The 15,851-nt window shown below is 37.6% G+C and overlaps 2 protein-coding genes across 7 annotated transcripts; one reads left to right on the plus strand and one right to left on the minus strand.

Moving 5' to 3' along the window:
* On the minus strand, positions 1–4,394 carry LOC118768516 (zinc finger protein 271-like). Of its 2 annotated transcripts, none has more exons than XM_036515179.1 (3): positions 4,235–4,394; positions 1,570–2,062; positions 1–899 (listed from the first exon to the last, which is right to left on the minus strand). In XM_036515179.1, exons 2-3 carry the CDS (start codon positions 1,712–1,714, stop codon positions 643–645), a joined length of 402 nt encoding a protein of 133 aa, XP_036371072.1. In that variant the 5' UTR covers positions 1,715–2,062; positions 4,235–4,394; the 3' UTR covers positions 1–642. The 2 variants fall into 2 exon arrangements, with proteins under 2 accessions (XP_036371072.1, XP_036371071.1); XM_036515178.1 differs by having other exon boundaries at positions 1–1,043; positions 1,379–2,062; positions 4,235–4,389.
* A 1,320-nt stretch (positions 4,395–5,714) lies between these two features.
* On the plus strand, positions 5,715–15,494 carry LOC115226734 (zinc finger protein 239-like). Of its 5 annotated transcripts, none has more exons than XM_036515174.1 (3): positions 5,715–5,852; positions 11,242–12,614; positions 14,950–15,494. In XM_036515174.1, exons 2-3 carry the CDS (start codon positions 11,600–11,602, stop codon positions 15,006–15,008), a joined length of 1,074 nt encoding a protein of 357 aa, XP_036371067.1. In that variant the 5' UTR covers positions 5,715–5,852; positions 11,242–11,599; the 3' UTR covers positions 15,009–15,494. The 5 variants fall into 5 exon arrangements, with proteins under 5 accessions (XP_036371067.1, XP_036371069.1, XP_036371070.1 ...); XM_036515176.1 differs by having other exon boundaries at positions 11,242–12,439; positions 14,943–15,494; XM_036515177.1 differs by lacking the exon at positions 14,950–15,494 and having other exon boundaries at positions 11,242–12,150; positions 12,403–12,884.
* Positions 15,495–15,851: the final 357 nt, after the last annotated feature.

Consider the following 15,851-nt stretch of genomic DNA (forward strand, 5'->3'; position numbering starts at 1 on the left):
AAACATGTATTAGACTTTATTAATTATAGCTTTTCCCAAATATAACAATATTAGTTTCAACATAGTTTCAGATCAATACGAATTCAAAAGCGAGAAGAAATTGCCTTTATTAAAAATATCCCAGACATAAATTATCTCACCTGTGAAAATATAGTTGTTGTGAAATAAAATGTAGTATTGGGAGGCAGTTGCCACACACTGTTGTATCTCCTTCTTTATATGAATACATATTGATACAGATGAGCAATTTTTTATCTTATAGAGGAATTTTAACTAAAATCAATATCACTGTATGCTATAGGAGATATCTAAAGTGAGTTGCATCAAGAAGGGTCAACCAGCTGAAAATGACAGCTAAAAATACAGTGCCTCAACGTGTCAGTTATTGCTGAGATTAAAACCCACAAGGCTATTCACACTATAGGTAAAGGTCAAAATATTCGTTGTTGCTATGAAATTTTACATTGATATAGTTATACTTGTATATGAATATATACATGTCTGCATCAGTGGCTACTTTCAGTGAAAGATTTACCACATACATCAGTGACATGGTTTCTCTCCTCTAAGAATATGTTTGCATTTAGCTAATTGAAGACTTCCAGAGAATGATGTGCCATTGATATCACAATGGGATGGCTTTTATCTTGTATGAATACGTCTGTGTTTAGTTAAGTCACTGTTTTGAGAGAATAATTTACCACAGATATCACAGTGATATGGTTTTTCCCCTGTGTGAACACGTTTGTGAGAAGTCAAGGCACTACTTGTGGAGAATGATTTAGCACAGATATCACAGTGATATGACTTCTCTCCTGTATGAATATATATGTGTTTAGCTAAGTTATTACCTTGAGAGAATGATTTATTACAGATATCACAGTGATATGGTTTCTCTCCTGAATGAATACGTTGTGTTTTGTAAAGTCACTACTTCTGCAGAATGATTTACCACAGATATCACAATGAAATGGCTTCTCCCCTGTGTGAATACGGCTGTGTCTAGTTAATGCACTACGTTCAGAGAATGATTTACCACAGATGTCACAGAGATACCTCTTCTCTCCAGTGTGACCCCTTTTATGATCAGCCAAGTGATTACTTACAGAGAATGATTTACCACAGATGTGACAGAGATATCTCTTTTCCTCTGTATGAATACTTTTGTGATCAGCTAAATGGTTACTTAGAGAGAATGATTTACCACAGATATCACAGCGATATTTCTCCTCTCCTGTATGAATACGCTTGTGTTTAGTTAAGACACTACTTTCAGAGAATGAATTACCACAGATATCACAACAATAGGGCTTCTCTCCTGAATGAATACGTTGTGAGAAGTGACATGGTAACTTCGAGAGAATGATTTACCACAGATATCACAGTGATATGGCTTCTCTCCTGTATGAATACGTTTGTGTGTAGTTAAGACAACACTTTGAGAGAAGGATTTACCACAGATATCACAATGATATGGTTTTTCACCTGTATGAATGCGTACATGCCTAGTTAAGTCAATACTTCCAGTGAATGATTTACCACAAATATCACAATGATATGGCTTCTCCCCTGTATGAATACGTTTGTGAGTTTTCAGGTTACCTTTTTGAGAGAAGGACTTTTTACAGATATCACAGTTGTATGACAATTTACTTTTCTCTTTTATCATACCTTCAGGAAAAATCATTTCCTCAGATTTCTCGATCTTTTCCATTATTTACCTTCTCAAATCACAATGCATATATATTTCTTGCTTTTGTTCTTATACTTTATTCTTTACAATTACTCATACTGCTGTATTTTTGTCTAGTGTTACCTTTGTCTAAGAACTCTTGTAAATTTATTCAAGTTTAGTTTACACAATCTCATCTTGTAGACACTACAATCAGTGTACACATTTTGCTAATAATCACAGTTCAGAGGAAATATTTCACAGTAATTCTGCCAAAGATTTATAGAAACAGTGTTATATATCTCTTCAGTACAACATTTTTCTTCAGTCTTCAAAAGATGATAGATAAGGAGCATATATCTCTTGGTATCCCAAACGTCATCAGATATTCTGAAATAATAAAGAAACAACAGTGAAAGATATAGAGGTTACTTTATAAATACAGATTCAACAGTGGAAAATCTACAACACGTCTGTAGAGAGGAACTGTAGAAATAAACATCTACCTCACAACTGAACATTTTAATTTACTAGCAGAGACACCTGGTGTTGTCCGCAAATGAAATTTTGTATATTTTGGAAGAAAAAAGCAAAATATGTTGTATAGAATTTGTGATTCTAAATTCAATTTATTCTTCAATTGAGATACAATTTATTCCTTAATTACTCTTTACTCTTTTACTTGTTTCAGTCATTTGACTGCGGCCATGCTGGAGTACCGCCTTTAATCGAGCAACTTAACCCCGGGACTTATTCTTTTGTAAGCCCAGTACTTATTCTATCGGTCTCTTTTGTCGAACCGCTAAGTAACGGGGACATAAACACCCCATCGGTTGTCAAGCAATGCTAGGAGGACAAACACAGACACACAGACATACACGCACACATGTATATATATATATACATTCTTTTCAGTTTCCGTCTACCAAATCCACTCACAAGGCTTTGGTCGGCCCGAAACTATAGTAGAAGACACTTGCCCAAGATGCCATGCAATGGGACTGAACCCGGAACCATGTGGTTGGTAAACAAGCTACTTACCACACAGCCACTCCTGCGCCTATTGGAAAATCAATTCTGAATTTATAATACAAAAATAATAATAATGATGATGATGATAATAAAACGAAAATACAAAATTAACCCCTTTTATGAAAGGAGATAAATTCTACCGAAGTCCTCTCCCCACCCCTAGGAAAAGATTTTACCCACAAATTTCGTTATAATCGTAATGTATAAAATTTCATTTAAAAAAAATAAAACCATTTTCCTAAAAGTTATTAGGGAAAAACTCGGATCTTGTGAATTTTCCGAAGTCCTCTCCCCATCCCGCCGTTGCTTTCCACGCATTTTTCCTTTCATTTTCGTTTCCTGCTCCCCATTTTTTAATACCCGTTGCACTATTCATAGACACCTCTCTTCCATAGCTAGAAATAGCAGCCAAATCTCGCACAAATCATAGACACCTCTCTTCCATAACTAGAAATAGCAGCCAAATCTCGCACAAATCATAGACCCCTCTCTTCCATAGCTAGAAATAGCAGCCAAATCTCGCACAAATCATAGACACCATCTCTTTCATAGCTAGAAATAGCAGCCAAATCTCGCACAAATCATAGACACCTCTCTTCCATAGCTAGAAATAGCAGCCAAATCTTGCACAAATCATAGACACCTCTCTTCCATAGCTAGAAATAGCAGCCAAATCTCGCACAAATCATAGACACCTCTCTTCCATAGCTAGAAATAGCTGCCAAATCTCGCACAAATCATAGACACACCTCTCTTCCATAGCTAGAAATAGCAGCCAAATCTCGCACAAATCATAGACACCTCTCTTCCATAGCTAGAAATAGCAGCCAAATCTCGCACAAATCATATAGACACCTCTCTTCCATAGCTAGAAATAGCAGCCAAATCTCGCACAATCATAGACACCTCTCTTTCATAGCTAGAAATAGCAGCCAAATCTCGCACAAATCATAGACACCTCTCTTCCATAGCTAGAATAGCAGCCAAATCTTGCACAAATCATAGACACCTCTCTTCCATAGCTAGAAATAGCAGCCAAATCTCGCACAAATCATAGACACCTCTCTTCCATAGCTAGAAATAGCTGCCAAATCTCGCACAAATCATAGACACCTCTCTTCCATAGCTAGAAATAGCAGCCAAATCTCGCACAAATCATAGACACCTCTCTTCCATAGCTAGAAATAGCAGCCAAATCTCGCACAAATCATATAGACACCTCTCTTCCATAGCTAGAAATAGCAGCCAAATCTCGCACAAATCATAGACATCTCTCTTTCATAGCTAGAAATAGCAGCTAAATCTCGCACAAATCATAGACACCTCTCTTCCATAGCTAGAGATAGCAGCCAAATCTCGCACAAATCATAGACACCTCTCTTCCATAGCTAGAAATAGCAGCCAAATCCCGCGCAAATCATAGACATCATTCATTCATAAAAGATAGAAAAAACACAAAGAATCGAGTCGTCAAATATCGAAAGTCTACAGAATTAAAAAGACTGAATATTTTCCTTGTTTAATACTTACAGCAATGTTTTATAAAGGATAGTGTTGTTTACAAAGTATTATAAATGTATTCATAAATTCAAGCAATGGACATAAATAATTCGATGCTAAAATGGAAAGAGATGGACGCATGGTGCGCATGCGCGTTTTTGGACTCGATGGTTCCATTAGCTCACGCTTGTTACCTCCCTTGATGTTTCATGTCGGTCTTTACATCTCCTATATTGAGTGCGTCTCATTATAGCATCTCTGGGTTAAATTTCTAGAATACATCTTTACTGTGCAAATAAAAAGCACACATGTAGACATGAATATATATACAGACACAGTCATGCATAAGTATATATTTACAGATATATATATATATATATACTTTATTTTAAGCAGCAGAAAATTCAACAAAATCTGTTACTCTGAGTTTCTCGTTGCCGTTCATCAGACAGTTTTTGCTAGCAAAAACTGCTTAAAATAAAGCATATTACTCTACCACTGGTATTTGAGTACTCTTTTTTCCACCTTGTTTCACATTTATGTGTTTACTCCGGTATATATATATATATATATATATATATATATATATATATCTCTCTCTTTTACTCTTTTACTTGTTTCAGTCATTTGACTGTGGCCATGCTGGAGCACCGCCTTTAGTCGAGCAGATCGACCCCGGAACTTATTCTTTTGTAAGCCCAGTACTTATTCAATCGGTCTCTTTTGCCGAACCGCTAAGTTACGGGGACGTAAACACACCAGCATCGGTTGTCAAGCAATGCTAGGGGACAAACACACACACACATATATATATACATATATACGACAGGCTTCTTTCAGTTTCCGTCTACCAAATCCACTCACAAGGCATTGGTCGGCCCGGGGCTATAGCAGAAGACACTTGCCCAAGATGCCACGCAGTGGGACTGAACCCGAACCATGTGGTTGGTTAGCAAGCTATTTACCACACAGCCACTCCTGCGCCTATGTATAATATTTATATATTATTTTTTTAGGGAATAAAAATTCCGGGATCTTTGATTTTAGCTCAATAGAGGCAATAGGATTGGTTAAAATTCGAAAACGTAGCTTAATTCGAAAAATTAAGCTACGTTAAACTTACAAATTACAATTTTCTCAAGAAAGCCAAGAGAAAAAAAAATGTGGAATCCAATGTAGATCCCAACAAATATCTTACAAACTATAGAATTTTCTCAATAAAGCCAAGAGAAAAAGATGTTTTATAAACACATTCTACCAGTATACGAAGTTTAAAAGTGTTTAGTTAACTAGAAATTGTGTTAAAAATCTGCCGGTCAAAGCGAAAAGATCCAAATAAAGTTTGCCTTTCACCTTTTTGCTGGGGTTCAATAAAATAAATACCAGTTAACAACTGAGGTCCGCGGTAATCGACTTACGCACCCTCCCCTCCCCCGAAATTGCTGGCATTGTGCCAAAATGTGAATATCTCACACCTATTACATACGCATGCGCACTAAGCCTATTTCCGCTTCTATTCATTACATCTTGACAAGCTTTGTTTGGCGCCAGAATTTCTATTAATTCACTCGGCAATACATTTATAAAACATTTCTCTACCACCTGACGCACTCATAACAACGACACCATCTTTTATAAAGACATTTCCGTAAGTATTAAACAATGAAAACATTTAATCTTTCAATAATTCGTGTATCAGATTTTGTTCCACATTTAGCTGCTATTTCTAGCTATGGTGGCTACCTTCTACTCTCTCCATCGTTTCCTCTTAAGTTTGTTGGGTATTTTAGTTGGAGAAATATCCCAAATACTCTACAACCCCAGAAATGTTGAGAAACGAATGTTTTATTATAATTTATCGAATGTTCGTTTCTTGGTATCGGGAAGGGGAAGAAATAGTAAGCGGGGCAAAATGAGTAATTTCTTATTATTTTCTTACCATTATGACATTGGTTAGAAAGATTTCAACTGAAATCATTGTAGGTTTTAGCCAGAATTATTCTAAAGGACATTTCAGAACTCTTCTGGAAACTTCCGTGGGATGTTATAAAATCCTGGGCTTTTTTTTCCGATTTTTACTTAGTGAATCGCTTGCTTTCTGGAAGCTACTCATTCCCACATAGTTCTTGTTTTGTAAAATTAAAGATACCCGACGTTGCTTTCCTCCATAATGACCAAAAGTCATAAAGTTATAAACTTGAAGAAAGAAAGCCTTGCATATTCGTTCTACACCCGTTTCATGTGTGTATGTAAAATCGGTTAATATAGGGCGTAACAAATATCAGAAAATCAAAAAAAAAATGTGTGTAATAGGTGTAAAACAACTTCCTATGAACGAATATGAAAAAAAAAATTCGCGCACGCGAAAGGGGGGTGGGAGAGAGGCCTCGGAAAATTCACATCGGGAAGTTCCGAAAGCGTCTGAGGAGCTGACCCGGGCACCAAAACAAAAAAAAAATAGTGTAATATGTGTAAAACAACTTGCTCTAAACGAATATGACAAAAAAAAATGCGCTCTCGCGAAAGAGGGGTGGGGGAGAGGCCTCGGAATATTTATATCGGGAATTTCCGAAAGCGTCTGAACCGGGCACAAAAACAAAAACAAAAACAGCGTAATAGGTGTAAAACAACTTGCTCTAAACGACTATCATGAAAAAAATGCGCGCTCGCGAAAGGGGGGTGGGGGAGAGGCTTCGGAAATTTCACATCTTCAGTCCACGGCCTTTAAACTAAGAAAAAATAGTGTAATTGGTGTAAAACTACTTGTTCTAAACGAGTATCAAGAACACACACTCACACATGAATCATAAACTCCGTATTTCGCAAAAAAAAAAATAATAAAGAGAAGAAATTCTGGAAAAAGTGAAGAAATGTTGGATCTCCGCCATGTGAATCAAAATACGTGTCAGAAACATCTTGAAATACTACAGAAATTATGTTACGAAAATGATAATGTATACATACCTCTTTGAGTGGTCCATCGATAACGATGATAAAGAAATGAGTTGGATTTGAACTCAGAATATTGACTAACACAACTACATACTACAAGACTCAAAATATTCAGCCAAGTCACCACCCTTTAACTAGCAATAATAATAACATCAATAACATAACAGCCAAAAGATTTATTTGTTCTGAAAATAACAATCATAGTAAATAAATATGTTCTTTAATATTCACATTCATGTGCACAGTTAAACACACTTACATACAAACAGTCACGCATGCATAATACAGAACGGAACACATAAATGAAGGATGCATTACTTAGTATATATTACATCGAGAGAATTTTGATTAATAAGTCAAATATGCAAATTATAAAGATAATTAATTGCTTTACTAAACAGTGTTGTAAAGGTGAAAAAATAAATTTGGGAAAAAAATACACGCCAAAACTAATTAATAAAGGATAATTAGGGAAGGATTGACACAAAATAATTATTTTTTCTGTCTCTTTTTTTCTGATAAATGCATCTTAATAAGTGAGAAGAATTGCATATATCTGAACTATTTCAAAGAAAAGCATAAATTTAATGTTTAAAATAGCTTTAACCAAGGAATGAGATCCAACATTTCTTCACTTTTTCCAGAATTTCTTCTCTTTATTTTTTTTTTTTTTGCGAAATACGGAGTTTATGATTCATGTGTGAGTGTGTGTTCTTGATACTCGTTTAGAACAAGTAGTTTTACACCAATTACACTATTTTTTCTTAGTTTAAAGGCCGTGGACTGAAGATGTGAAATTTCCGAAGCCTCTCCCCCACCCCCCTTTCGCGAGCGCGCATTTTTTTCATGATAGTCGTTTAGAGCAAGTTGTTTTACACCTATTACGCTGTTTTTGTTTTTGTGCCCGGTTCAGACGCTTTCGGAAATTCCCGATATAAATATTCCGAGGCCTCTCCCCCACCCCTCTTTCGCGAGAGCGCATTTTTTTTTGTCATATTCGTTTAGAGCAAGTTGTTTTACACATATTACACTATTTTTTTTTTGTTTTGGTGCCCGGGTCAGCTCCTCAGACGCTTTCGGAACTTCCCGATGTGAATTTTCCGAGGCCTCTCCCCCACCCCCCTTTCGCGTGCGCGAATTTTTTTTTTCATATTCGTTCATAGGAAGTTGTTTTACACCTATTACACACATTTTTTTTTTGATTTTCTGATATTTGTTACGCCCTATATTTATGTAAAATCTGCAAATTTCCAAACAGAATCGAACTGTCATTTGCTTCCACGGAAATATCCGAAGTGAAATGGTTTGACTTTTGTCGAGTTATATCGAAGGAATGCCGTCATAAGTCTTGTACTAGCTTCAGATTTGTTTGAATGAAACTGAGAGGTGCTTTAATTCTTGTCATCTCTGTGGGACGTAGCTTTCAGACCGGAATTTAGGGCCGCCTTCCCGTTTAATCACATAGTTCTTTATTGACGAATGGAAATTACTCTCCAGTATTTATATGGAATTGAATTTGGTAAAATGAACGAGAACCAAATGAAAATATCTTTGGAATTGACGCTTTAATACGTCTCCAGGAAAGGTATTTGACCGCTCTTGTCATTTTATCAAGAGCAAGTAGTAAAAGAAATCAGTTTTAAGTGAAAAAATGTTTCCGAAAGTCATGGGAGCTGTGCTGTTTTCTGATTTTGTAAATAAGCCGACAGGTGGAGTTTGAAAAGGGGCTCAGAGTTATTGTTAATGAGATGGTTAATAATTTTATGGGTGTCTGCATATGCAGTAATGTACAAATGTCTGGGAAGTGAACAGTGTATGAGTCAGATATATGCTTGCGTGTGTATGGAGGGGAGAAAATCAGGTGTAGTGTTGGCGAATCTCAGGAAGCATGGAAGATTTGAAGGATGCAGTGCTCCAACAACTAACTACTGATGCCGGCAGTTTGTTCCATGCTTCAGCAACTCTCAGCGTGAAAAAATGTTTCCTAAAGTCATGGGAGCTGTGCTGTTTTCTGACTTTGTAAATATGTCCACGGGTGTTAGACAGGTGGAGTTCAAAAAGGGGCTCAGAGTTATTGTTTGTAAGATGGTTAAATGAAGGGCACATGTCAATCCCAACATCCGAATCGTAGCCGAAGCCAGTGCCGCCTCGACTGGCTTCCATAAAATGCACCAATCCGACCGTGGCCGATGCCAGCCTCGCCTGGCACCAGTGCAGGTGGCACGTAAAAAGCACCCACTACACTCACGGAGTGGTTGGCGTTAGGAAGGGCATCCAGCTGTAGAAACTTTGCCAGATAAGACCGGAGCCTGGTGCAGCCTTCTGGCTTCCCAGATCCCCGGTCGAACCGTCCAACCCATGCTAGCATGGAGAACGGACGTTAAATGATGATGATGATGATCTTTGTGGGAATATCTCATTCAACCATAATAAATATGAAGACAGCCAAATAGAAACTGAAGAACATCTACACCACTTTCTGCATCGAATGTTTGTTTCTTGATATAGAGAAAGGGAACAAAACTTAGTAGGTGGGGCAAAATGAGTAATTTCTTTCACCTTTTTTAAAATTTTTTCTCTTTTTTTTCCCTTCAGTCTTTAAAGTCATGTTTTCAGTATTGACCTCTTTGGTGGGAAACCTGACTGCTGAGAAGCAAGCAGATGACTTAGTGGCAACTGAGAGGAGAGAAACAGCCCTATAATTGTTGCAGTTGTGGTAGGCTCCTTTACCCTCCTACAATGGGATAATGACACCTCTTTCCCTGTCAGGCTTTTCTAATTCCAATCAACAGAACAGCCTACTCTTCAAATTAACATGTAAGTGGCTGAGCACCCCACAGACACGCTCACCCATAACGGAGCTCTCACATATTAAGCATGTGACCATGTGATAAGGCTGGCCCTTCAAATTACTCGTACAATTCAGTTTTGTCAGCTGAGTGAACCTGGAGCAACATGTCTTGCTCAACAACACAGCACACTGCTGGGAATTGGAATTATGACCTTATTAGGAGCTGATTGCTCAGACCACTAACCCCAATACCTTCACATACACACACATGTATATACATACACATACATATATATTAACGTGTAAGCATATATATATATATATATGTTTCCAGGTTCAATCCCACTGCGTACCTACTTAGGCAAGTATTTTATACAATAGACATTAGCCGACCAAATCCTTGTGATTGGATTTGGTAGATAGAAACTGAAGGAAGCCCAATATATATATATATATATATATATCACAATCAAGGAACGGCCATAATAGGCCATTCACCCACTAGAAATAACAGCCAAAGCTTCAACCGCAAATAACATTAATTCCGCAAACCAGGAGAAAATTAAAAAACATTTACCCTGTAATTTTTAATTTTCTCCTGGTTTGCGGAATTAATGTTATTTTGCGGTTGAAGCTTTGGCTGTTATTTCTAGTGGGTGAATGGCCTATTATGGCCGTTCCTTGATTGTGATGTTGAACTTATAAATGGTCTATGACTATTTAATTTTTTCCCACTAGGCCGCTGGTGGCAAAGAAATTCTACAAAATTTTTTTGCCACCCTATATTGATTAATATATTATATATATATATATATATATTAATGAGTATTTATGTGTATATACATATATATCTCTGTGTGTCTTTGTGACTGTTTGACGCCCCACCAACACTTGATAACCAGTGTTGGTGTGTATATGTCACCATTATTTAGTGGTTTCACAAAAGAGGCCAATATAAGTACTAGGCTCAAAAGTGAAGTCCTAGGGTTGATTTGATCAACTAACACCTTCTAAGGTGATGCTCCAGTATAGCCACAGCCAAAACAACTGATACAAGGAAAAGTATATATATATATACATATATATATATGTGTGTGTGTGTGTGTGAATGTGTAGCTGGAGTTTAAAAATATGTTAGCTTCACAGAAGATTTTCTGATGTAAATTCTAATAAATTAGAAAGTTCTGTTGTTCAGTTAAATGTTTATTTCTAGAATTTATCTCTATGGAAATGTTGAATCTGTATTTTTTAAGTAGCCTCTCTATCTTACACTGTTGTTTCTTTATTATTTCAGAATATCAGATGACATTGGCATAACTGAAGATACATCCTCATTATTTATCATCTTTTTAAAGACCAAAATGGAAATATTGTACAGAACAGATATATAAGATTGTTTCTCTAAATCTATGGCAGAATTCCTCTGATATATTTACTCTGAAAAGTATTATTAGCAAACCTTCTGGACATCACTGGCTGGAGTGTCTACAAGATGAGTCTTTGTTCAAACTAAACTTGGATAAATTTACTAAAGAACTTTGGGACAAAGGTGATAAGGGACAGAAATAGAGCAGTCGAAATATTTGGAAACAAAATACTATAGAATCAAAAAGGTGAAAAAAGATATATACTGTGATTTTTGAAGAAAAATAATGGAAAAGAGTGAGAAAATAAAGAAACTGATTTTTCCAGAAAATAGAGAAAAAGGGAGCCAAAAATTGTCACATGAGTGTGATGTCTGTAAAAAGTCTTTCTCTCAAAAGAGCAGCTTGAATACGCACAAACGTATTCATAGAGGAGAGAAGCCATTTCATTGTGACATTTGTGATAAATCATTCTCTCAGAGTTGTAACTTGAGTACACACAAACGTATTCATACAGGAGAGAAGCCATTTCACTGTAATGTCTGTAGTAGGTCATTCTCTAACCACAATGCTTTAAATTCTCATATACGTGTTCATACAGGGGAGAAGCCATTTCACTGTGACACTTGTGGTAAATCATTCTCTATAAATGTTTCACTGACTAAACACAAACGTATTCATACTGGAGAGAAGCCATATCACTGTGATGTCTGTGGTAAATCATTCACTCAAAATGGTAATTTATCTATACACAAGCAAATTCATACAGGAGAGAAGCCATTTCACTGTGATGTCTGTGGTACATCATTCTCTCAGCGGAGTTCTTTAGATTCTCACAAGCGTTTTCATACAGGAGAGAAGCCATTTCACTGTGACATCTGTGACAAATCATTCCGGGGAAAAGACAGCTTGACCAAACACCGACGTATTCATATAGGAGATAAGCCATATGACTGTGACATTTGTGGTATATCATTCCCTCAGAAAGGTAGCTTGACTTCACACAAACGTATTCATACTGGAGAAAAGCCGTTTCACTGTAATGTCTGCAGTGCATCATTCTCTCAGCAAAGTGCCTTGGAGTCTCACATACGTGTTCATACAGGAGAGAAGCCATTTCACTGTGACATCTGTGGTAAATCTTTCCCTCAAAGTAATAACTTGACTATACACCAACTTGTTCATACAGGAGAGAAACCGTTTCACTGTGACACTTGTGGTAAATCATTCTCTCAAAAAAGTAACTTGACTAGGCACATACGTGTTCATACAGCAGAGAAGCCCTATCACTGTGATATCTGTGGTACATCATTCTCAGACCAAAGTGTTTTAAAATGTCACAAACGTAATCATGCCAGCGAGAGGCCTTATCACTGTGGTGTACTCGTATACATGCTCATATAGGATAGAAACCATATCATTTGTAGTAAATCCTTCTCTCAAAGTAGTGCTTAACTTCTCACAAACATTTTCATTCAAGAGAGACACCATATTCCTGTAACATCTCTTCTCTTTCATCAGTGCTTTAACTCATGAAGGTATTCATACAAAAGCCATGTTACTGTGACATCATCATCATCATTTAACGTCTGCTTTTCATGCTAGCATGGGTTGGACGGTTCGACCGGGAATCTGGGAAGCCAGAAGGCTGCACCAGGCTCCAGTCTGATCTGGCAGTGTTTTTACCGCTGGATGCCTTCCTAATGCCAACCACTCCGTGAGTGTAGTGGGTGCTTTTTACGTGCCAGGGGAAGCTGGCAACGGCCATGATCGGATTGGTGCTTTTTACGTGCCACCGGCACGGAAGCCAGTCTAGGCATCTGTAACAAATATTTCTCTTTTAATAGTAAGCTAATTTATTGAGACACCCTATTCCTGTGATGTCTGTGATAAATAATTCTCCCTAAATGACAAATCAGAAACTCACAGACATTTTCACACAGAAGAGAAACCATATCACAATGATATCTGTGGGGAAATCATTCACTATGAGTTCTCGCTTATCTGATCACAGACATATCCATACAAGAAGTCATTCACTCAAAATAGCAAATTACCTTCTCACAAACGAGATCATGGCAGGGCTGAAGTGTTCCCACTGATATTTGTGCTAAAACATTCCCTGTAAGTGACGACTTAACCCTTTACTATACTCTTTACTCTTTTACTTGTTTCAGTCATTTGACTGTGGCCATGCTGGAGCACTGCCTTTAGTCGAGCAAATTGACCCTGGGACTTTGTAAGCCCAGTACTTATTCTATCGGTCTCTTTTGCCGAACCGCTAAGTGACGGGGACGTAAACACACCAGCATCGGTTGTCAAGCAATGCTAGGGGACAAACACAGACACACAAACATATACACACACATACATATATATATATATATATACATATATACGACAGGCTTCTTTCAGTTTCCATCTACCAAATCCACTCACAAGGCATTGGTCGGCCCAAGGCTATAGTAGAAGACACTTGCCCAAGATTCCACGCAGTGGGACTGAACCTGGAACCATGTGGTTGGTGAGCAAGCTACTTACCACACAGCCACTCCTGCGCCCATGTAGTTCATTCTGTCCAATGTGATGTTTATTCACGTTATTTTCAATTTGTCCTGCATTAACTCACAGCTTTCAAGTGATGACGATGTGGTTGAGTATTTTTAGAATAACATTGTAGGGTAGGTGTAAGAGGCCAACTCTGGTTAGTTTGAAAATAAAAGAGGTAGCATATTTGGGCCAGTTGTGGCTGGTTTAAATGCTAAACGGTTAACACTAGAACAGTGGTTCCCAAACTTTTTAGAGTCGCGACCCACTATTTATCACACCAGTTTATGACGACCCACTTAACTCTACTGAGTAAAAGCATTAATGAAATTAAGAAATTTATTTCAGATTACATCTTCAGTGAGGCCTGTGAGAAGGATGATCCTGTCTCTTGCTACGCTCAATAATAGAATCAACATCAGGTTCAATGCGTCCTGGTGATCACTCCTATACTTTTTAAATAATTTATAAACTTACTGGGTGTATAAGGAACCTTACAGATGTTGGGGCCACAATGAAATGCAGCCTGCACTTTTTTAAGAGGGTAGCAAAAGAGCAGAAGCATCATGAAGTCAAAAGAATCCTTTAGTCTAGTTCAGTGGTTCCCAAACTTTTTAGAGTCGTGACTCACTATTTATCACACCAGTTTATGACGACTCACTTAACTCTACTGAGTAAAAACATTAATGAAATAAAGAAATTTATTTCAGATTACGTCTTCAGTCCCTCAGTGTAGTAACTTGATTACACACAAACGTATTCATACTAGAGAGAAGTCTTACCACTGTGATGTCTGCAGCACATCATTCTCTGACCAAAGTGCCTTAAAGTCTTACGTCTTCATACAGGAGAGAAGCCTTATCACTGTGATGTCTGTGGTACATCATTCTCTGACCGAAGCGCTTTAAGTTCTCACATACATGTTTATACAGGGGAAAGGCCGTTTCACTGTGAAATCTGTGGCAAGTCATTCTCCGAAAGTGCTACATTGACTAGACATACACGTATTCATACAGGAGAGAAGCCATATCATTGTGATACCTGTGGTACATCATTCTCTCAGCGAAGTGCCTTAAATTGTCACATTTGTGGTAAATCATTCTCTCAAAGTAATATCATGACTACACACAAACGTGTCCATACAGGATAGAAGCCATATCACTGTAATATCTGTGGTAAATCATTCTATCAAAGTAGTACTTAAACTTCTCACAAACATGTTCATTCAAGAGAGACATATTCCTGTAATATCTGTGGTAAATCATTAACTTCTCCTGCCTTAACGTTTTTCTTATTTTATTTTACAAACAAATCCTTTCTAATGGTTTTAACTTGTGACCTCAGTTCAAATTGTAATTGACCAATTGGAGAGACTACTCTACTTAGACTTGCTCCATTGTGGACCATAGGTGGCACCCTAGGCAGTAATTTCTGTGAGTAAATTTTCTACAGTAATTGTCTACTTTTACTTGAGTTTACTCCAATAGAATAGGTACTGCCCTTTGATAATTATGTTAGTATTTTCCTTATATATAGTTTCTTGATAACTTCATCATCATCGTTTAGCGTCCGCTTTCCATGCTATCATGGGTTGGACGGTTCAACTGGGGTCTGGGAAGCCAGAAGGCTGCACCAGGCCCAGTCTGATCTGGCAATGTTTCTACGGCTGGATGCCCTTCCTAACGCCAACCACTCCGTGAGTGTAGTGGGTGCTTTTTACGTGCCACTGGCACGGGGGCCAAGCAAGGCTGGCAAATGGCCACGATCGGATGGTGCTTTTTACGTACCACCGGCACAGAGGCCAGTCGGGGCAGCGCTGGCAACGGCCACATTCAGATGGTTCTCTTACGTACCACCTGCACTGGTACCACAGCTGCAATTTCCATTTCCTTTCCATATATATATATAAGTTAAGTTAAGTTGGCTCAAAAAGCAAAAAGCTAGGCCATGTAGGGGGACATGGAGTTATGTACAGGGGTGTTCATGCAAAGAA

Source organism: Octopus sinensis, linkage group LG30, assembly GCF_006345805.1.
Source record: "Octopus sinensis linkage group LG30, ASM634580v1, whole genome shotgun sequence".
Lineage (NCBI taxonomy): Eukaryota > Metazoa > Mollusca > Cephalopoda > Octopoda > Octopodidae > Octopus > Octopus sinensis.

What these genes read in the sequence shown, in the direction of transcription:
- LOC118768516 (XM_036515178.1), bottom strand. Translation starts at nt 1,714, where the DNA reads ATGGAAAAGATCGAGAAATCTGAGGAAATGATTTTTCCTGAAGGTATG. An exon ending in AGAAGCCATATCACTGTGAT is followed by an intron (nt 1,044 to 1,378) that starts ATCTGTGGTAAA and finishes TATCTCTGTGAC; the next exon opens with ATCTGTGGTAAATCATTCTC.
- LOC115226734 (XM_036515173.1), top strand. Translation starts at nt 11,600, where the DNA reads ATGGAAAAGAGTGAGAAAATAAAGAAACTGATTTTTCCAGAAAATAGA.